Source organism: Cheilinus undulatus, linkage group 2, assembly GCF_018320785.1.
Source record: "Cheilinus undulatus linkage group 2, ASM1832078v1, whole genome shotgun sequence".
Classification (NCBI taxonomy): Eukaryota; Metazoa; Chordata; class Actinopteri; order Labriformes; family Labridae; genus Cheilinus; species Cheilinus undulatus.
Genome location: NC_054866.1, coordinates 14,912,458 through 14,936,383, shown reverse-complemented (window position 1 = coordinate 14,936,383; position 23,926 = coordinate 14,912,458). Strand labels below are relative to the sequence as shown.

Genomic DNA, 23,926 nt, shown 5'->3' with positions numbered 1-23,926 from the left:
GTAACACATGGTAAATCTATCTGGGATACTTCTGACACTAATGCTAATACTCAAATCAACAATGTAGAAAATAAATGGGACTTTTTACTTCCAGAACTAGGCTGTTTAGCTTTTATAAGCAACATTTCAGTACGTGCACACCATTCATGCATGTCAACCCAGATAAGGGGCAGGTATAATCATGATGACTCATTGTGACCCACAAAAAGCAGAATCTGAATGGAGCATCAGATTACATGTTTTCAGGCCTGAAAGGACCACATTCAAAAAGACTGGGTCAGCCTATTTTACATTTCGGGGTCAGCAGATTCTCCACATACCTGAATACATGACTAAACCATACAGAGAAGTGCTATTTCATGCTATATCATGCTATTTCCCCTTTAAGTAGATTTAAAATGTCACATCTGTGTTAGGATAAATATCTCAAATATAATCCCACTCCTGTATCCAGTAGTTCCTGTCATTAATGTCCCAGGCGTGCTAACCATCCCGCAGATTTCATTTTGATTTCATAAACAACCACAGTGGCCTGATTGTTACTGCAGCATTCTCCTCACAGCGTCAGTAAACCCAGTGACTCATGCTCCTGTAGACACACTATTCACTTTTACCTTCAGCACACCTTTTTCCTTTCATCAGAACAGCAAACACACCAAACACACCATGAAAGAGGACTGGAGCATAGTTACATAAATTATGTTCCTTTTGATAGAGCACCTTCAAATTAGCGCCCTGTGGTGTTTTAATTATTTGCTCACTGAGACAACATTTTATAAATGTCATGCTCTCTGTGTCGCAGCTTTGATCTCCTCTCTCTGTAGTGCTGTTTTAGTCTGCTGTAGCCATGTGTTACCTCAAACAAAGATGTGAAAGCTACAGACAGGCTGTTTTAGGGCAGTTTCAAATTAGGGACTTGGCTTGGATCCAAGTACACATTTAAAGATTTATTTTTGGGCTTTTTATGCCCTTATTTGAGGGAGAGGACAGTGGGTAGAGTTGGAAATAAAAGAGAGACAGTGGGGAAAAGGGAGTCACAGGTCGGATTCTATCCTGGGCCACAAGCTTGGAGGACTACAGCCTCTGTGCATTAGTTGAACTAACTAACCACTAGACTGCCAGCAACCGAGGATCCGAGTACACTTAACAACAAATTCTGGTTTATTTTATGTGTGTAAACACAAGCGTGCCCAAGTCTGCTTGAAGTGGTGGTCTCTAACCTTGCAAAGTGGATTGATAGGCTGGATTCCATATCTGTGATCAGGTTGATCCATCTTGCAAGGCTCCAATCTGGCATATGTGTGCCCACTCTTAGAATTAATTTCATTAGAGGAGAACAAGCCAGTAGCTTCTAGCTTCTTGATCTGTACTGGGAGCCAGATAACAATGGCTGCTGCTGGTAAAGTAGCATAGCTTTAGTATAATGGTAGTTTTATCAGAAGTTGACAGCTTTTCTGTATTAAAAGAAGAGAAAAGAATCACACAGAAAGCTCTCCTTGGTGGAAAAGATGTTTGTGCATTTCTCCCAACAGCCCTTGCCTGAGTTCGAGTCACCACTTGGCTCCACTGATAGTGAACAATGATAGCAGCTGCCTTTCGAGCTCAAATTGTGAAGTTTACTTACCAGAGCTGCACATTCCCACAACTGTCATGTCTGTGTTGATCTAGTTCTTTTGTTTTAAATTAGCCCTTTCTCATTTTTCTTGTCTTGTATTTCAGTCTTTGTATATTTACCTTGTGTCCCATAGATTGCTGGATCTTGCCCATTCCTACTCATCTCCTGCATCTGTAATTACCTTATGTATATCACCTGTGTGGAAACTTAGCTCAAAAAGTAAGGAAATTTACATTTGGTCGATCATTTCTTTGTTGTAACAGTGTTTCTTGGCAATAAATCTTATACCTTTGGAAAGTCTGTTTCCCTTTTAAATGGTGTCACATTTGTAAGTAACATGCATTTTTGGGATGATCAACAGAGCTTAAATCTTCTCTGCCAATGCCAAACAGCTTATTCTGTTGTTGCTAATGACTCTTATTTTAAAGTTCTGGTACCCCGGGTTGCTGACAATCAGGTACCTACCCACCAAGAAGATAATTTCTTCACCCTGTCAGCACTTAGGCTGTCTTCTACAGTATTGAAGTCGAGGTTTGCAAGTTGATATGGCCAACAACTCTCTGCCCAGACAAACTGGAACAGACTGCACACAGCCAACCCCGGTCTCAAAGGGCTGTCAGGAGGCCTGCCATGACTCCCCTTGATGATCAGAAGGAATGTTATGTTCAGCAATGAGTCCAGATTCTGCCTATGGCAGCTGGGTCATAGGGTCATAATACCGAGAAGATGCAGAAAATGCTAAGCTGATTGCTGAACCAACAAAGAAATATATTTTGGTTGAGGCAGTGTGATGGTGTGGGGAGGCAATGGTAGAATAAGTAGTTTGGCATTGGCAGAAATGATCTGACTAATTTTTCATGGACACAACCAACATACTCAGATCTGCTGCTCATCCCACAAATGCATGTTCCTTAGAAATGTGGCCCCATTAAAATGGGAAATAAACAGGCTTTCCAACAGTATAAGATTGCAAAGAAGCAAAATTACAACAAAGAAAACATCTAAAAAACCTGAATTTCCTTAATCTTTGTTTTAAGTTTATTTAAAGTTAGTTGTCCTTAGTCTGTTCTTTCCCTACCAGTTCATCTTGTCCTTTGTGTCAATGTTCCTACCTTTCCTTTGTGTCTCTTGTCTAGTTTTGGACCTGTTTTTTTTTTTTTTTTGACCATGTTTGTTTGCCCTGTTGTCTCAGAAACCTCTTCTGTGAGTCAGTGGAATTTTTTGTACCAACTTAGATTGATTGAAAACACTTGGAATTTGCTTTCGTGTCTTGTGTCCTGCGTTTGAGTCTTTCGCTTGGTTCAGTGTTATAACTTCATCATCCGTTTTTCTGCCCTTCTCAAACACGGACAATGGGCAGTTGCCCAGATGGATGTGAAATACACTATGACCCATGCCATGGATATGTGTGTGGCATGTCAGGACAGGTCTGAAGCACCATTCATGTGTACTCCAGGATGGTCTGCAGGACATATGAACACAACCGTGCTCGAGTAGAGGGTATTTGTCAGTGAGTAAAGTTGTAATGGTGATTTTGAACATTTCCTGTCCCTTCAGAAGCTGTCATAACCATGCAGCATGGGCCCATTTCATCCTCTGAGCACCAAAGTAGATGTTGAAGTAGTGACAGGGTCATTGTTGGCATCTCAAGAAGAATAAAAAAATCTCTATAAACCAGGATGGACTCCATAGTTCATGGAATATAAACTAATGATCATGAGATCAGTTTACATAATTGTTTATTCTCTTGTTCTTGGTGGATTTGCACAACTACATACTAACTGACATTTACAGTGTACACAAGGAGCACATAAGTTATGTTACTAATATGAAAGCAGGACAGCAACAGGGAGTCAACTGTGCCAGAGCACGGTATGAAACAACCCTTTATAAAGTGAATATGCCCATATAAAGTAATGATTTTATGTTTTTGCAGCATTTCTGGGAAAGTAAAGGGGAACATCCAATATATCTTCTTCAGTGTAATAAACGCCTCAGAGAGAGTCATTCGCAATCTGGAGCCACATCTCACATTTCACAAAAGAGCAAAAATTGATGCATCACACCTATTCCCAGACTCACACACACACACACACTTAATCGACCAGAGCAAAGAGAATGACGTCAAACCCGCCCATTCACAATTCCCTCTCCCTCTCCCCTGCTCCCTCTCTCTCTTTCTTTCTTCGTCAAGTCTGCCAAGCTTCTGACAACCTAACTTAAGGAGGAGAGTTATTGGCTGTCAGGCCGGGCGGTAATGAATAGGGAGCAGCCGGTCAGTCGCCATGAAGGGACACACACACAGAGAAGGTAATCAGGGAGAGGAGACAACGCCCTCAAACAGAGGGGGTAAGTCTGTGTGTGCAAAAGACCACTGAAAGATTAACATTTACAAGTCCAAGACTCCACAAACACTGACCACAGCATTATTATTCATGTAAAGTCTGTGAATGCAAGGGGTGACCCTGAGCAGTCCAGTATTTGATGATTCATTCAAAAGAGCATCATGTGACTGCCAGTCTCACTGACAAACACCTGCATAGGAGTATGTAAAATATCTAACTCAACATAGTTTGTTCTGTTTTCTCCAAATAACCATGACTCATAGCCTTTTTAAACATCTAATTGTCAGTACTTTTAATTCAATTCTAAGGGAGACTCGGGTGCTTTTAGTCAATCTCCATCGCATCATGAGAGGTAAACCATGTAATTGAAATAAATCCTCAAACTCATCACGTCTCCCTGCAGTCCTTTTTTATACATAAGTGGGTATAGAGTAACCTGACACGCCAGATGGATGGGTTTCACACATCCACCTGTTTCACACATCCATCTGGGAAAACTTCAATAGGAAACATCTGAGAAAAGGCAGAGGCTTTGAAAAAAACTGTGTGATTGGATGAACATTCTGTCTGTCACATCTCTACGGGCCAATCAGGGCAAGAAAACATGTGGCTTAGCCACTATTGAGCTGCGCGTGTGCATGTACTGAGGAATAACGTGAAACATGGCAACTAAAGATGTTAAGTAATCGACTTTTGTTGTTTTTGAAAAGAAAACAGCTCACTGCTGTTCTTTGTTCTTCTTTTAATGAAGAAATGCCATCAAGTTTTGATAAAACTGGCTCTTTAGCAGCATCCAAGCAAAGCTCTTCCGCCAAATGCACCAGCCTCTTGCTGCTGCTTGTTTACGTCACGACTCCGCTGTGCCTGAAAATACTGCCTCTTGTCGTTGATTGGTCCTGTCACTTTCTAACCGGGCCCAAACAGTTTAGATGGGAGCTTTGCAAGATGGATTCGCCAGTGAGAAACAGGGAAACGGGCGTATCCATCTGCTTTACAAGGTTAGGTATAGAGTATTTTTTCTCATCAAAAATGTTGATTTGCATTTTATTCTACTTTATTGCTAAATTGCAATTAAGATCCTTAATAATGCATTAAAATTTTCTACCATTAATTGCATTTTTTGTCCCTTTCAGCAGACTTTGGTTAAGCCTCTGCATCACTTCGCTGCAGCCACAGTGATGTAAATAGGTCCATATCTGCTCCTTAATGTCTCATTTTAGTTAGAAAACTCACAGATACCACAGTGGACAAGTCAAAAGTCATGTGGACCACAAACATTTACCTTTTCAATGCTCCTTTAGTTTCTTTTCAATCCATATCAAGTTCTTTTTTTTAATTGGTTAATTTTATGATTAAACATTTTGAGTGCAAAAGTGTGTTCACACTGAGAAGTATAACCAAATGCAGTACACCAGTGGTTCCCAAACTTTTTCTATTGGGCCCCCCTTTGGCAGATAAAAATATTTTCAGGCCCCCCCTACCCCCCACCATACATAACCACAAGTAAAAACCTGTAAACCTGTATGACAAACACACAGTTATTCTGAATTTTTGCAAATTCCTCTTTTTTTTTTTTTTTTTTTTTTTTTTTACAATTTACTACAACATAAAACCTCAAATTTTGGAGTTTTAAAAATCTGACTCTGAAGATGACCAATTCACTGAAAATAAACACTTAAAGAGCATCTTTAAGATTTATACACCCAGTCCTGCAATCATTTTATTGACTACTGTGGGCTTATTTGGCGCTGCAGATCCTTTTGCATCTCAGGTGCAGCTGTGAGACCGCCACTCTCGGTTCATTTTTAATATCCAGTTATGATTTGAGTTTGTATTTAAGATGCAAAAACCTTTGCAACATCCTCACTCACACTGGATGAAGCAAAAAGAAAAAGGCCCTAGTGCTTAGCTACTACCACTCCTTTTCCACTCAAATCCAAAATGCTGACAATGTCTTTGGCTAGAACTGCAATAATATTGTTGAACCTGAGGAGACGTCAATAAAATTCTCTTCTATAGGGCTGAGGTCATCAGCTGGTGCTGCTTAGTCCGGCCTTGCCACACCCCCCACATTTAAAACCGTCTGAGAATTGAGTGTGGGAGAATGTACCCTTGGCACCCTCAATGAACACCATATTGGTGATATTGAACTTTTTGCAAGCTGGTGTGCTAGCTAACGTTAGCGTCCACTAGCAAGCTAACGCATTGTTAACAATGGAGGCACATTTCAATTAAAAAAAAGGCATTTACAGCAAAATAAGTTCATATTCTTGATGTGAATAATTTTAACATAAAATACAAGAATAGAATAGGGTCGAAAAAAGTTATCCAGAACTGATGATTCAGTGACTTTTAATTCTCCTTTGTTGAATGAAACTAAACCAATGTAAGAGGTTGATAGAAAAAAGGGACAAAAAAACATTAGTTAAGCCTTCTATTAAAGTTATATTACCATATTAGTTTCAGTACCTTCACAAAAGTTATCAAATTCCATTTATAGATTGTTTGACATGTACAATAAACATACCTTGTTACCAGCTTTGACTGTAGCCAAACATTTCGTTTTGCTCTTCCCATTTGTCTTTTATCAGTGATTTTCTTTCTTTCCTTATTAGATGGCTTTGTCTGGCCCATGTATTTGAAACACAAGACTGCTACTCACTATAACAGAAGGTAATTTGAAAACCTTGATCGATTACTAGGTAGCAGTTTCCCCCAACACAGCTTACCTTAAACCATTCCTCTAGAGAACTTTTTTGTTTCGAAGTTACAAGAAAAATAAGAGGAGATCTAAAAGATCTTGGAAAACAACAAAATAATGAATACATGTCTGCTTGGGGCTTGTAAGATCTTATAATTTAATATCCAAAAGAGTGTCATAGTATAGTCTTACAAGTTTTAAAAGTCTGCTGGTGTGTAGTAGTGGGCAAAGTTGTTGAATGTTTGCCTCTTCGAAGATTCTTTTACAAACTTTAACTTTGATTGTTGGCTCCTTTTTTCTTGTAAAATAAATTATCTGTTATAAGAAGGAAAGGAACTCTATGATGTCCCTTGTACCTGACTTGTATATCAAATGTTTCTCAAATTGCTTTAGCACTGAAAGACAGAGGTAGTCCATGATGATATAATGTACCAATTAACTGACTGTAATGGCTTTGGGCTTTTACACTATCTCACCACAGACCTGCAGCCGAGGTAATACCAATGACAGGAACAGACTGTGTTCTGTCAAAGTCTGTGCAAAGCTACATCCTTAAAAATAATCCTTCACATTCCCACCAAAAAAACCCCCGACTTATCATTAGGAGCTTTAGAGTGTATTGCGGTCTTTATCAGTGAATGATACATTGTGGGAAAGATTTGTCACAGTTGCAGTTCTGCTTTTGGAAAAAAAAAAAAGTCGTTCAGAAGTGCTTCTTTGATACCCATTCATGGCACTGTCACCTGTCACCGAACCCTGCTTATCTGTGGAATATTTCAGATGTTTTTCCAGCAACTTTCATGCTCTTTTATCGCTACTGCCCTAACTTTTTTAGATCATGATGCAGGCATCAAATTCAGAATGTTTTTACACTTCTATCACTAAAGTCTGTTTTTATTCACACTTTACACAACATACCAACTTTTTTAAAGAATTAAGATAGTTCTGAAGGCAAAGGGATAGCTACCTGTGACTAGCAAGGTGTACCTAATAAAGTGGACAAAAAAAAATTAACATATTGGACCTTTATGGGAGGAAGTTAACTTGTGGTATTTCTTCCTTTTTTCCTGTGTAGAAAAAGCTCCAAAAAGTGTCCAGCCTCTGTACATCCTTTTTTAATGAGACATTAATGAGACTAACCTACGGCAATCTTAAAAGTACCTCTCCCTGTGCAGGGAAAGTTTTAGATTCACCCTCTTATGAAAGATCTGACCCAAGCAGTCCCACTGCAGCACTGTGTGAAATGGGAAAAATACTAATTGCCTCTAAGAAATGTCTCATTTGACCTGAGAAGAACTGTATATGTTTGTTTCTTTTTTATAAATATATTTTTTCATGGACAGGCGGTAAAAATTGATGCGGAAGTGAGCTGTAATTGGTTTCTGTTTACCAGTAATCCTTCCACGCATACAACCACAAGCAATTAGGCTGACAGCTGAGGCTTTATCAGCACAAAAACTGACACTGGGTGTGTGTGTGTTAGTCATGAGGGAAAATGCAATTAGGCTGAGGGGAGACATGAGATTAAAATCAGCTCTTTTGTCCTGGTTTCTTTTGGTCCCCTGGTCCTGAGATGTGCTGTTTGACATCCTTAGAAAGGCTGACTATGTTAATAAAGGAAAGTAAAAAAAAAATTCACGTCTCAATATGAGGCCATATCAAGAAGTTTTGAACATAACTGGTCCGAGCCTCTCAAGCTTTTTAATTAGTCTTCATGGATGTTGGTGTGACTAATGCTCTTTTTTCTTTGGATTAGTAATATGTGCAAACCTTTGGTGGCATTAAGAACATCTGGTGACAATAACAGCCTTAAAATAGTGGCCTAAAGTAATGCTTACACAATGCATGACTCATGATTACTGAAAGCAAAAAGTAAGACAGAATTGATCATGGCATTCTGTTCCTCACATTTACCAAATGATGAAATCAGTATGACTTTAGGATGTTAAATATACAGTGGAAGGCCTTAGCGCAAGAGGTGACCAAGAACCCGATGGTCACTCTGGGCTCCAGGGGCTCTGTATGGCGATTGGGCAAAAGTTCCAGAGGATAACTATCACAGCAGCCCTCCACTGGTCTGGGCATACAGCACAGTGGCTAGACTCAGTGCAAAACACATGAAAGCCCACTCGGGCCCACTTCTCACACTGAGGCTCTACTCCCCCCAGAAGGCTCTTAGCTGTGCCAAATGTCTTCCACTTGAGAATTATGGAGGCCCTGTGCTCTAAGGGGTTCTCAACCTTGAGGTCGGGACTCCCTTGGGGGTTGCGAGACACTGAGAGGGGGTCTCCAAATGCCCTAAAAAAAACTAAGAATAGTTCTAATTTATCTGTTGCCACTTTACACCAATTCTGCCAAATTGTAACCCTTTTCATCTTTTTTTCTACCAATTTTAACAAAATGTTGCCATTTAACACCTATTTTTGTCAATTTAAACACTTTCCCACACTTTTTGTTTTTGCCACTTCTAAACCAATTCTTGACACTTAAACCTAATTTTGCCTCTGTTGATCCATTATTGCCAGTATAACCCCCTTTTAACACCCAATTTTTCCCATTTTAAACACATTTCACTATCTGATATGCCCATTTTTGACAGTTTAACCAATTTCTGCCACTATCTGCCTGATAGGTGTGGGTCTGAGGGAATAAGTGAATGTACCAGTCTCTTGGCTGGATAGTTAGTTTCTTCCTCTTATGCAAAGTAGCTCCAAGCCATGATTTCAGTTATGTATGAATGTTTACCAACCTGTAAATTGTTTTGTTAATGTTTTGCCATTGGGAATAAGTGCTATGTATATACTTTGATACCTATTTCTTTAAATAAAAGGTTGTTAAAAAGTACATATTTTGTTCACTTGTTATGATTACTGTTAGCTACATGGGGTGGGCTTCATACTGGTCTTTGCCCAGGGCTTCCAATCCCCGAAAACAGCCCCTGGCAGCACTGAATGACTTTTGTTGAAAGTGTGTGTTGCTTCTTTGCCAGTCCTATTGAGAGGGTTAATGGGCCTAACCTGACTAGATTACACTTTATAAAACAAACAAAAGGTGCTGAGTTGTGAAGAATCAGTCATTTGCAGTTATATTTAAGCTGCCAGATGGTCTCTGGTTCAAAGTGAGAGATCACAAACCTATACGAATGTTGAAGAACCTCCTTTTTTCCTGTATAAAGAGAATTATTCATGCAGCATCTGTGACAAAGCTGAAAACAGGATAGCTGAGACATGCAAGTCTGGGCAGGATAGCCTGAGCTCACATCAAACACACCAACCAGGGGGATTTATGAATTAAAAGACGAGCATCACACACTCACACACGGATCCCTGCTACACAAGATTTGACAGGCAGCCAAAAATAGAGACCACAGTGAGGCTGGCTGACAAAGATGGTGCTCTTTCTGATTCACATAAACTCCCCTCTGCAGTCCCTCTATCACCCCGCCCGTCTGGGTCTTTGGCGGATCCTGTGAGTCATCGGTGGACTTCAGCTGTGTCTGTCCCTTTGTGCCGCAGCAGGGACACGACGGCAGTCAATCCCAACAAACATTCAGCATTTAAAAACACAAAAGGACTTATAGTGTAACTTTAAGCCTTAACACTCAATCTAAAGGAAGAGAAAAAATCCTAGGGCCTTTCCAGAAAAAATCTTAAGTATATCATTTGTATTCTGTTATAAATTTGATATAACTAAGAGCAGCCTACTAGAGTTACAGGTAGAATAAATTGATCAAACGTATGGATTTATTTCAGCTGCTTTCAAGCACATAATGTCTTCTACATAAACAGGCTTCTCATATGTCATGTTTTGACGCACAACCATACACAGACCATGTTTTTCCTTTCATCCCTTTATAGTTGTGCCAAAATTAGCGCCAATTTGCGTGCATTCACTTCACGGGAAGCCGTTATGAACCCACTGAGCTGTGCTGCTGGGTCGACACTAGTTTCCGTCCGATATCCAAAGAGCAGTAGAAGCAGTTTCTGTTTGGCTGACTCAAAATTAACAGCGCTCGAGCGCGTCGTGTTTGTGTGCATTTGTGTGAGTGTTGCGTATCTCCCCGCTGTATGACGCACGAGTCAGGTGGTTCCTCTTATAGCAAGAGGAGCTGTCCGCGGTGCTGAAACCAGACTTCCACCGCGAGACTGACACAGAGATGCTCAGTTCATTCACGAGCCTCAATAGAAACTAATTGTAAAGGTAAGAAGAGGATGTTACTGATTAAATTACCTTATTATCTTCTATAGTAGGTTTCCTATCAATTCAGGCGTCTTTTTGGTCACTTTCGCTCTGGCTTTTGTTGCTGTTTTGGGGATGTTTGCCAACCTGATGCGCCGACGTAAAGGCGAGGAGGTTGCCTTGGGTAGCCCGCCTTTTCTTTGTTTTTTTTTCCTGCCTGAAATTATTCAGAGTTGCTTTTTTTCCCTAAGGAAACTTTTCTTCCTAAAATATAAGCGACTTGTTGGAGTTCTGCAATTGAAAAAGAGAGATAGGAGATGGAGATAGGTTACAAGCACAAGAAACGGTCCATATAATCGACAGGAAATCGATGTAATGTCGATTGAGTTTTCTAGTCTGTTGCACTATTCCTTTTTCATGCAGGACTTCAATGGAAAATTTGCCCAAACTTACATTTATTATAATTTTTTAAAACATTTTAACAGGTCTATGGAAGCCAATAAGTGGCGTTTAACCCTTGTGCTTGTAATTCTTTTCAAATAATATTCGCGTTTTAGATGGTGAAAAAGCTCCATTTAGGTTAAAGGTGGTCCGCTGGTTAAAGGAGAGACTATATAGGAACATCAGCCCTAACGGGTTACCTTGACAACGGGGCCGGGACTCACGGAGAGCAGCAATTTGACGACTAATGAGATTTGCACGAGAGCTGCATGCCGCTGCTATTAGCCTACTGCAAACAGGCTGCAGGAGTCCAGAGTGATGTTCAAACAGTAGCCACAGGCAGCGACATGGAGATAAATAATAAGCCTTTTAATGTAGGCTAGTACTGACAATAAGGACGTTACTGTTAGGAATTTTATTTTTAATTCATGTTTTTATTCAATGCATCTATTGGTTATATGTAGACTGAAGCTAAATTAAAAGAAAATTATTAAGAGGTAGTTAAAGAGTTGTTTTCAAAAGAAATTGGATTTCTAGTTAAATTCCTTAACAGCTAAATAATCTGTTGCTTGATGGTGTAGCTGGCTGCTGATTAATGAATCAGGTCCTGCCGGAGGTTTCTGCCTGTTTAAAGGAAGAGTTTAACCCTTGTGTGGTGTCAAGGTCTGTGGGGTCTGATAATAACGTTTGCTAAAAGCAAATGTAATTTATTGTCCATTTAATGACTAGAATAGAGGATAAATTTAAAGAGTAGGCTAACTAAACCCCATGGTCCAAGTCATAGAGAGGGCTGGGAGGCAGGGTTTGCACACACCTCACTACTGCCTTTATTTTCAATTGCATTTTATCTGAAATGTATTCCTAAATTTGATCTAACGGAGTAGTATTTTAATTTTAAATCCTTCAAACTTTATTGATTAAAGGTGTGATGAAGTGGCTTCAAAGGGATCTCTCTAAACAACCAATTAAATGGTATAATCTAGACTCATCTTTGAAAGTGTCCTGAGACTTTGGTTAAGGTTTGGCACCTTACAGATAAAAAAAAAGGATTGATTACATGAAAAATATTTGAATACAGTGGTTGATATTTTATCTTGATGCCAACAGTGAAAATGCCATGGACACCTTGTCTTTAAATTAGTCTAAATGTCCCTTTGCTCAGAGATATTATCACCAGAACAGACATTTAATGTGATGATAAGAGCAAAAGACATTTAGGAAATGCCAAAGCGGATACTGTAGTGAACCTGTTAGCTAAACGTTTAAAGGTCAATGTTGACGTGTGCATCTTTGTCTTCCTGTGCAGGCGTTACCATGCCATCACTCCACAAGACCTCTACCAGGGGCAAATCTTTGCTCATGTGCTTGGCCAACCTCCTTCTAGTCCACTTCTACCTCAGCTCCTCCTGTGTTGGTGTTCAGGGAGCCTCTATCAGAGAGCACAGACTGAGAGGAAGTGAGCCAGACCTCTACCAGACTCCTGATGCCGACATGCTCAAAGCTCTGGAGTACATCGAAAACCTCCGTCAAAGAACCAGCATGGACTCCCAGCAGCGTGGCCCCTTCGCTGCAGGGTATGATAATGACCACACAGATGATGCTGAGAAGCTGCGAGCCATGCTGAGGCTGGCGTCTAACCCCACGCAGAGCGATGAAGAGCAGGAGGAAGAGGAGGGGAGGGAGGATAAGAGTGAAGAGTTGCTCCAGGCTGTTCTCAGCACACTCAGGCAAACAGAAAAGGCCTCCAGACCGGCTTCAGTTCGCCCTGGTGTGCAGCAGAACCAGCATGTCATCAGGCCTCACAGGAAGCTGCCGCTTCTGTTTGAGGATGAGGAAGAGGGGCCAGATCAGGAGCATGAAGGCCCCTTTAAACGCACCAATGAGAATGTAGAGGAGAAGTACACACCTCAAAATCTGGCAACCCTTCAGTCTGTGTTTGACGAGCTGGACAAGCTTACAAGTGTGAAACCCATGCACAAGCGCCAAGATGAGGAGGAGGATGATGAAGATGATGATGACATGTTTAATGTAAGGAATGTAGACTGGAGTCCGCTGCAAGAACAGGAAGAAGAAGAAGAAGAGGAAGGGGAAAGGGAAGACAAACATGAAGCAAACCGAGGGCTTGATTATGTTGATGATGACGATGAAGATGTGGATGATGAAGAGGAGGAAGATGATGAAAGCTACCCAGTCAAGAGGTCAAACGATCCCGATGATGTTGCAAACCTGGTGGACTATTATCTCCTGAAGGTGCTAGAGAAAACAGAGGAAGAAGAGCAGAAACGTGAGATAGAAGAAGAGGAGGAGGAGAAGAGAGCAGCTCAGATGCAGTACAGTGAAAACATAGATCCACAGGCCATTTACCAACTCATCCAGATCTCCCAAAAATATCAGATCCCACCAGAGGACCTGGTGGACATGCTCAAAACTGGTGAGAACAAAGACAAGTTACAAAAGAATGAATTATTCAGAGCAGGAAACAAGGCCCCTCAGATGTCCTTAAAGAAGACTCACAAGATTCCTGAAGCTAAATTTAACAGCAGGCACCAAAAGACCCCAGAGGAGCTGAGGACGGAGGAGATATTAAACATTCTCGGGTTAGGGGGCACGGAGGATCAAACTCCTGTCACGAAGCAGTACAAAAGCCCTCAGTCACGACTTCACACTCAGCCTACGGGGCATCTTGGGGAATCCGCTTCCACTCAACAGCGACGCCTTTTTCCTGGCGCTTTAAAGGATGACTATGACGACAGCATAGACGAAGATGAACTGGCGGCATATTTGGCAGCTCAGATGCTGGCACAGTATCAGAACCCTGTGTACAGTAATGACAAGAAGCAGAGCCAAAAGCGTAAAGAGGTTGGACAGAGCATGACGGGCTCTTTTGAGCAGGCGATACAGGACTATTTTGATCAGATGGACTCAGATAAAAGCTCAAATGAGAAGAGACAGACTGGGGATGATGAGCGGGGAGGTGAAATGCAACAGCAAGGCATTGATAATGAGGCACTGATGAAATTGTTGAGCTATCTGAACCCAGAAACAGAAGAGAGTGATGCCAAAACTGCCCAAGGAATATAAATACAGTTGTAGATATATATAAATATATATATATAGATATAAATATATATTGTTTTGGTGAAGGGAGCAAGTGCAAATAAAGTATTTTGAAGAATAAACATGCAGTTAACTTGAGTTATTCTGTAGTTTTGCAAAATCTCTTATTCATTAGCAGAAATATGAGTGTCCAGACATTTAATTGATGCTTTTTTTATGAATTTGTTACTCAAAAAGACAAAAAGAAGTACATGTGACTCACCAGCCTTACATTTTAAAAATACACGCACTCACACAGACACACAGAGCCAAAATGAGTGTTGGATCCCCCTGACTCACTTGTGTGTTTTTTGGTAATTCTTTCTTAAATGTCGTCATATGTGACATACCTGAGGTTAATAAAGCATTGACTTTATTTTTTCCTTACTGTGTCGTGTTTCTTCATTTACCCAAGATTCCATAGTTCAGTTTGAGCACTCTGTGGCAGAAACCTCTGTAAAAATTGAGCTAATGCAGAAGTGCAGTTCCCTGAGTGTCCACTAGAGGCCAATTTTTACAGCAGAAATAAACAGTGTTCATTCTGGCCACTATTCTAAATTTAGTTTTGCGTGTTAGATTTAAAAGATTTGGTTTTAGTCACATTTAAGTTTTTTTCATATTAATAGTTTAGTCTAGTTTTAGTCGACGAAAATTAAAAACAGTTTAGTCTCATTTTTGTCAATACAAAGTCAATGTATTATTGTTTTCACTTTAAATCAAGGCATGTGTTTTCTTTTTTACTTATTTCATAAGCCATATTGTAAAACATATAAATGCAATACACATATTAATGGCCTTTCAATTAACTTTAAAAAATACTGTAGTAAATAATGGCATACCTTATAATAATATCATTGATTTTCTATGTCCAACAGTCCAACACCAACATTTTACTCTTGTTTTACTCTCTTTGATGATACTAAACTAAGTTTTATCATCAAAGATATATTTTTAGCTAGTCTTAGTCTAGTCTTCCTCAGAAAAAGGCAGTCAACAAACATTGTAGAAAAAAAAAATTAACACTAAGGCTGAATGAATTGGAAAAACAATTTTATAAGAACTTTTTGTCAATACTGCAAGTGTGATTTAGTATGCAGTTTTTTGTTATGTTTCTTATCTTGTTTACTTTTTAAAATATATAAGCAATAACGCATACTATATTAAAACCAACACAATATTAGATTAAGGGCTGAATGATTTTGAAAAATATCTGCATTATTTTGAGTCATGTTAAAAATTGGATGTGAATAGTTGTATTAATGGGAATGATCACTTTAATGTCAATTTAATTTTGATTAAGAAATACAAAAATATAACATCTCTACTTAAATTGTATTTAACTGGTATTTGGCACACATTTAAGGTTAAAGACATATTGCACCTTCTGTGATCTGAACATTGCAGGACATATTGAGGGTTAATCTAAACTTTAACTGCCCAGCCTTAATTAACACTGGAAATAAACATGTTTCATATGTGGTTAAAAAATAGATTCTAGCTGGATTAATTCATATCTTTACGGGTACACACTGTAAAGAGGTATGACATTTTTTAAACTCATCTGTTGTGGTTTCAATAATTATGCAGAGTAAACAGTCTGCTTACAGGAAAAAAAGTTTGTCTTCCATGAAAACATTATAACATAGCCAGAGTAGCTACATAGCTCCATTAGCTGCAAAAGCTATGTAGATAACATAGTTATGTAGCCAAAGCTGAGCACACAAAGAAGGTATGTAAACTACATAGGTACATTATCTATGTAGCTATGTTCGCTTTAGCTACATTTGCTGAAGCTAACTTAGCTACACTGGCTTATGCAGTCATATTAATTACATAGCTGACGTAGCTATATTAGATTTAGCTTAAACTGACCAAGCTAAAGCGAGCTAACGTCTGTCTACTTATAAAACAGGTCTATATATAATCTAATCCCACCTGGATTAGACCTCTGATCTTCATCTCTGTTTCATTTATGAAAGGCTTCTTAGTCCGTAATGTTTGCAATGCAGTCAGTTTCATGGTTGTAACTAAGATACTCTGTTCATGAATAAAGCTGGGTTTAAAAAAAACATCTAAAACTGAAAATATGATGTACTGTCAAGTTACAGCACTTCCCTTCTGAGATATAGGGTGTCTCAGATGAACGGTCTGTGAGAGTGGCCATCAGATATTTACCGTCTGCAGCCAGACCCCTCTCACATAAGGCGGTCTATGAGTCCATTTAAAATATCAACAAACTATGATAATTAAACAGCATGACAAAAAACTACCATAAAGTCTTTCAAACTGGCATGCCAATACAAACCCTGTACAAATTAGAATATCAAACTGAAATATTTCATATAATCTTTGATTACAGTATAAGAAATTTAGTGAACCTAGTTGGCTGTAATAGTTTGTGTAAAACTCTTTTATGAAGCATTACTGCAGGCTTAGAGAGTAGCTAGAAGGATGCCTCTTCGTGAAAAACAACAAAAGCCCGTCTGGCTTTCTGAAGACTTTCTAAATGCACTGTAAAAGTAAATATACTTTGATAACTGGTTTATACTCAAATTGAGATACTTTTCTGATGCAATAAACAAACTCTGTGTTTAGCTCATTAAATTAATTATTTCTATTTTCATTGAAGCTTTACTATATAAATATTAGTAAAATCAAATCTGATGACAGCTGTTGACCACTCGCAGACATGTGACAACAATGACACTCCTCACAACAGAAGACAGGCAGAAGTACTGGTCTCGACATTATCCTTCTCCTCATTTTAATTGATAAATATGTTCAAGGTGTATGTGGGAGCCATAAAAGTAACATTACAGAATTAGCCTAACTAACAGAAATGTCAGTGACTCTGCCAAACGAGGTGAGTCACAACAAGGATGCTAACAAACAGAGAGACTTGTGAAGACTGATCTGAAAGAGGCCTTTCTCTGCCCTTACACAAGCACTGATATTGAAGCATCCAAAAGCCTCGACGCCTCCAAAGCTGTCCTTGAGAATACGTCTTTGTGTAGTCTTTTATTGAAATGAAAAAATATGGTCAACGGATATGTAGTTAATGGAATCTACACAACGATTCATTTAAAAGTGCTCTATTTTCAACCTCTAACTTAGCTGCAAGTAATCTGTCAATAGGGTCATGTTTTACATTGTAACACTGGTGTCTGCAAGCGTTCAGTGCTTCTGATGCAAATGAGAAGTTGCAGATGAAATATGCTATCTAATACTGGCATTACAAGCTTTCAAAGCTGTCCTTATACATAATGATGTCCCTCTACATGACCTCTCTTTTGCCATTCCAGTAGGGGATGGACAGACAGACGTGCCATCAGATGCAAAAGGTCTATTTATTTGATTTTTTTGTTGTTAATTTATGAGTAATTATGATTGTCTTATTGAGAAAATATGATAATTTAATTGACAATGTGGCCCTTGAACACTGAGAGTAGGATGTATATTGCCCTCTTGATAACCAAAGTTACCCACCCCTGTGCATCAGTTTGAAAAAAATACAAAACTTCTTCAAATATGATAAAATGTATTTTTAAAAAAGATTATTTTCAGTCATATGATCTGCTACTTTAAATAAGAGGCTTTAACAGCCTTTACAGAGGCCAACAAGTGTTTAAACCTTAAGTAGAAATGGGACTCTGCATCACATAATAAAGAAGGATGCAGAGTGATAAACATTCAAGTCTTGAAATGTGGGACATCTTTACTTCTTCTGGCTCAGTAGGTTGGTTTGCTCATGTATTCCTCCATCGTCTGTGATAAGGGCAAAGAATCACAAAATAAACATCATGGCTGAAAAGACAAATCTAAGATTGATAGAAGTCTGTGACACCAGCCTGAAATACCTCCTGAAGTGTGTCAGATTCCTCTATAGAGTAACCCACAGCTGCTTTGGATGTTTCCAGGACTTCTCCTCCCATCAGAAATTCATCCAGGATGAAGTACGCCTTTTCAAAATTAAAAATGATGTCCAACTCACAAACCTGCACCAGAATAATACAGCACAGATTAGACTAAAAGTAAAGTCTCTGTTTAATGATACACATCTTGAGAGAGATGATAATAAATGATGATAAACAACTTTAATACTGTACAACAATGAAAGCTATAAAAACATAGGAACAATCAGAACAAGGTCTTAAAACAAAAAACACCAGCTGTAAACAAAATATTTGAGAATGAGGTAATGACATTTTATGGACACCAGGGGGAGACAGACAAAGTATAATTTTAAATATTAACCACAGGATTTAAGCCCATTCTACAGACATTTGATGTGGAAATTAACCTCATTAGGCCTAACTCACCAAACTTGAGCTTTAACTGCAGCATGCTAAATCATTAATACAAAGTAGGTAAAGAATTTTCAAATCAATGTTGAGAATAAAATACTTTTTCACCAAACAAAAAAGGTGATGAATGAAATTGGTTTTTTTTTAAGTTGAGCAGTGATGACTGGCAACCTGATTGAGGATTAAAGTAAAGGCCAACCACAGCAGGATTTTAGACATTGACAACAGCAATGAATTGGACACAAAACAAAATATTTATTTATCATTATGTCCCAAATTGCGTACCTCTGTTAGTATACTTTATTACAGTACACTTAAATGCAGTATGGTCTCAAATCACACTTGCTGTTCTTCACAGTCTCTGTCTTTTTCTTCTACTTCTTTTTTAAATTCAAGTTGTAAACAAACATTAGGTACAATCAAAATTTGACAGCTATTTTCATTCATTATTAAATTAAAATGACTTGTATTTTATGTTAACGTTATTCACTTACCATAATATGACTTAAGCGCCTTTTTCTTGATTGAAATGGCCTGCTGTTAGCTTGATAGCTCATGTTAGCAAGCGCGCTAGCATGCGAACAGTACAATATCTGCTACATCACCAATATCATGTTCATTGAGGATGCAAAGTGTCCATCTGTGCACACTTAATTCTTTGAGTATACTAGTGGTATACTGTATTAAAGGAAACTTCTTAGTGTGAATGCACTTTGCACACTTATGCACCAAAAATCTTTCATATTTAACACAGAAGTATGTGATCAGGGACACGCTACTTGACTGAGATCATGCTGTGACCACAAACCCACTCGCCAAAGCAGAGTGAATGGGACATTTCTGGAGCAGTGGAGTATTCTGTTGATTTTCATTTGATGTGTTCTTTTCCCTTCATGGCTTGGTCTGTTACAAAAGCTGGGAAATAAATATTTAAATTAAAACTTGAAATTCTGTGATGTTTTTCTGAAAAACTGTCCTGTTTTTTCAGGTTTCTTTCATTCAATCCTTAGGTTTTAGGAGGTTTTGTTTTAGGCAGACTTAGGTCTAAATTGGCTTATGTCAACAGGATGGCTAAGAGTTACAATGCCATCAACAGAACAAGCAGTACACATTTGTATGTCAGAGACAGTTAGACATTACTGATTCTAAGAGCTAGCACTGCGAATGGTAGCAGAATTCAATCATAGAAATTAATATTTGCAATTCTGACATGGATTAAGGTTCCCAGCACCTCTTTTTTAAAACATGGAATCAAAAAGTAATAAAACACAGAAAAAGTGTACATTCTTAGGCTGCTCTCAAACCCCTAATAACACAGATAAAGTTTAACCTACACCACCATGGGCTATGCCATCAATTCTACTTACATTGCCAAAGTATCGATCTAACAACTCCACATATCTGTGCAGGACTTCAAGGCTCAGCAGTTCATTATCCTGGGCCTCCAGACCAGCACAGAAATACAGGCTGGCATACCTGCAATCAAAGAAGAGAGAGGAGATTTTAGAAAATGTGACAAGCATGTTATGACTGTAAGTGGGGAAAAAAGGCAGAGATAAAAATAACTTGTTGCTGAAAATGAAGCTGATTTTTTTAATCATTCTCATCATGTGTTGTTTATTGATCTGCATACACAGCATGCCTTATTGTTAAGGCTCAGTAAAGGTAGAGCTTTAGCCCTTTTTGTCCTTTTATGTTGTGTTTGCATTGAATACCATTATATTGTAAGGCATTCCTATCTTTTTGTTCTCTTCCATTCACACTACTTTTATGACAAGTGAGTTTCTATGGGTGAAGGAGATGATAAACCAGGAAAAGAATGAAGGTTGTTTTGCACCACTGCTATCAGAGTCCCATCAGTGAGATAGGCCCTGCACTGTGTGTTTAACCCCCCTTTACTACATCCAGGTCTTGTTGACAATAGGTGTGTCTGTCTCTGTGTCTTTTTTAAGCATGGACAATGACTTCAAATAGATTTAGCATGAAGCAGAGTCAAATGTGGTCTTTGACAAGATGACAAGAGAGAAAAGTTGATGATGTAACATTTAAGAAGGCTTTAAATGTGTTTAACAGAATAATCAGGTTTCTGTTTTTACGCACCTCTTATAAACAATCTTGAGGTCCCTCCACTGAAGGAAGTTGCAGGAACGTGGTGGACGGGCCAATACTAACATCACCATGTCACGGATCACTTTTTTCTTTTCTCTGTCTGTGTACGTTGAGAACCACTTTTGCAGTCTTAGTTTCCCCTGTCGGCTAAATAGCAACAGGAAGCGCATCTGGGTAGAACATGCAAGATAAAAGTGCTCAAGACACATTAAAAAAAACAGGTAAAGGCTAAGCAACCTCAGCACACTCAGTCAGTATGTTTACATGAAGTTGGAAAAAGCTGAATTATTGCATTAATTTGTTTAACAGTAGACCTTCATAATGCATGTTAGTCTGACTTACAAAGAAGATTTGCTTTGGGGTGCATATGATCTGGTGTTGGTCCACTGTGTTTCATCAATTCAACAAAGCCAAATATACTAGTAACTGGTTTCTGACCATGGTATTACTGGGCTTGAGCCCACAAGAGACTATCTGAAGGCTGCATCCATCCATTTTCTATACCGCTTATCCAGTTTGAGGGTCGCAGAGGGGCTGGAGCCTATCCCAGCTGTCATTGGGCGAGAGGCGGGGTAAACCCTGGACTGGTCGCCAGTCAGTCCCAGGGCTGACACATAGAGACAGACAACCAGGCACACTCACAGACACACCTACGACCAATTTTAGAGTCACCAATTAACCTAAAGAGTATGTTTTTGGTGGTGGGAGGAAGCTGGAGTACCCGAGAGAACCCACGCGTGCACGGGGAGAACATGCAAACTTCACACAGAAAGGCCCTGACTGGGAAATGAACCAGGGACCTTCTTGCTGTGAGGCAACAGCAGTAACCCCTGCGCCGCCATGCATCTGCATTCAAAGCTAACTGGGCTTTACCCCAGCAGTGCTACAGGTTGATCACCTCCATGCTACGCTGCATGGAAGCAGTAAAAAGAGCCCCCATTATATACTTGCTGTTTAAGCAGTCATAAAAGGCTTCAAATATTTACTTTATCTGTTGCAAATGTAGAACAAGTTTTTTCTTTTTGATTTAGAAAGGGTACTTTTCGCTTATATTCTCATTTTTAGATGAACCTGTGCAGTGTGCCTTAAGGACAACAATAGAAAGAGGTGTAAAAACACTAAACAAAAGAAAGTTCTTGTTTATTTAGCTGCTGGACACTAACATGTATGTTTATCTGTAGACCTACTGTAACTTGTCAACGCAAGAAAACAAGCACAAACATAGGGAAAGCAATGTGCAAATACAGCATGCAACTGAAACTACATCACTCCAAGTGACTGTGCAGCAAACTAACACCAGATTTAAAAAACTGATAACAAAATAAACATCACTCTGGAAGCATAACACTCCTATATCACGTAGAGTGCAATTACATGTGTGAAACAATGTTTTTGTGTTGTGCAAGGGTAATTAATGAGCTCTTTGCCCTTAGGTGTGGCTGCAAGCAACACTGCCTCTGTTTGCAACAAGATAAAGCTTGACATGGAAAACAGAAGAGAAACGTGTGCACTTAACACAACTGAACAATGTCATGGGTCCAAATGCACTAATGCTATTTTAGTCATGTTTTACATTAATTACAGTTAGGCTGCTTTGTAAAATAGTAATGTTTAATCCCAAAAGTGCATTTAAACGTCTTCAAACAGCATTGGAAAATCAGCAAACGTTTGTATCTTTTAACAGGCTAATGCTATTTTTACTTCAAGGCCATTTTAATGCTGTTTGATGAGCCTTATAAATTATTTTGCTGTATTTCACACTTCATAAAACATGTAAAACGAAACTTAAGTTTAGTTTGCATGACTTTTGATCAAGAAAGAAGAGGGATTTGAGAGACCCAGTTGACTCTGTTCAGTTGCACTTCAATGTTCGTAAACGGCTCATAATGAACGGCAGATTGCTGCCTTTTATTGCCAACATGTGAGAATTTAACTAGACTATGAGCTCAGACAGGCTACTCACCATTTTGACACAGCTTTCAGACAGAAGTCATACAAATTAAATCCTCTCCGCTTTTGATTGATCTTAAATATGAAACTGGAGTTCTTCCGTTGTCTTTCTTAAGCATCCGACATTGTTGATCTTCCCAGAAATCAGTGCGTACACACCTTCTCCATTCAGAGCCGCGCCCCGCTGCTGTTCGCCGTCTGATTGGCTGCAGAGAAGCTTCATGGCAACGTGCACACGTACGCACGGGCAGGTGAATCAACACTGAGCAGTCAGTTTATATGAGGCTGCAGGAGTACGCAGTCTGTGTTGTGAATCAGGAACGGTGGCATTAGTTTAAATGTTAAAAAGGGTTATTTTCTTAACTGATGAGTTAAATTACAAGGTTTTTTTTTCTGTGAAACCATGATGAAAATATCCTGTTCTTAGTCGTAGATAGCTACACTTTAGGCCTCTGACATTTTATACATTATTTAAAGGTGCTGCAGCTCAAAATACATTAAAGTATGATAACTGGAAGTCTACCTATTGTCAGGCCTGCCCACAGAAATAGTTGGGCTCCTGAAAACCCTGTGATTGGGTCCTTCTAGAGATTTATTAACAATGTCAATGCATGTGTATTATCAGTTGCACTGATGCTAATTATTGTCCCTTCTCCACACAAGATCTCTGGAGTGGTGACCATCAGGTTCTTGTCCACCTCTCTTACTAAGGCCAAGAAGACCAGCTCTTGGAAGTATCCTGGTTGTGTCAGACTTCTTCCATTTGAGAATTATGGAGGCCACTTTGCTCTTGGGAACCTTCAGTCATGGGCGTAGCACAGGGGGACAAAAGGGTACTGATTACTAGGGACCACAGTAGGGAGGAGCCCTTTAAAGTGAATTGAAAAGTCTTTATATTTGTTTTTGTTTTTTTTCTAAGTAATAAGTGTGTCATTGAATCAAAAGCAACTAAATGAATCAGTCAACAGACTAAGATTTGTTTCAAATAGAGTAAAATACAATACTGGGGGGGCCCTGCTCCTCCCTTTGAAATTGTCCAAATGTTGTAGTCCAACACTGCAAAATAATGCAAGTACATTAAATTTAACCATAGTAAAAATATTGCTCATAAATGTGGTAATTATGGGTCAAAAATATATTAAAATGCATAGATATTTGTAAAAGTAAGACAATATTTGTTGCTTGG

At 39.0% G+C, this 23,926-nt stretch overlaps 2 protein-coding genes across 2 annotated transcripts; one reads left to right on the top strand and one right to left on the bottom strand.

Moving 5' to 3' along the window:
• Positions 1-10,771: 10,771 nt before the first annotated feature.
• scg2a (secretogranin II a) lies at positions 10,772-14,663 on the top strand. The gene is made up of 2 exons (XM_041811012.1): positions 10,772-10,861; positions 12,588-14,663. Exon 2 carries the CDS (start codon positions 12,596-12,598, stop codon positions 14,360-14,362), a length of 1,767 nt encoding a protein of 588 aa, XP_041666946.1. The 5' UTR covers positions 10,772-10,861; positions 12,588-12,595; the 3' UTR covers positions 14,363-14,663.
• Positions 14,664-17,904: 3,241 nt separating this feature from the next.
• Positions 17,905-22,900, bottom strand: ap1s3a (adaptor related protein complex 1 subunit sigma 3a). Its single transcript, XM_041808339.1, has 5 exons — positions 22,754-22,900; positions 20,782-20,960; positions 20,049-20,157; positions 18,235-18,372; positions 17,905-18,142 (listed from the first exon to the last, which is right to left on the bottom strand). The coding sequence occupies exons 1-5, from the start codon at positions 22,754-22,756 to the stop codon at positions 18,107-18,109; spliced, it is 465 nt and encodes a 154-aa protein (XP_041664273.1). The 5' UTR covers positions 22,757-22,900; the 3' UTR covers positions 17,905-18,106.
• Between the last annotated feature and the right edge of the window lie 1,026 nt (positions 22,901-23,926).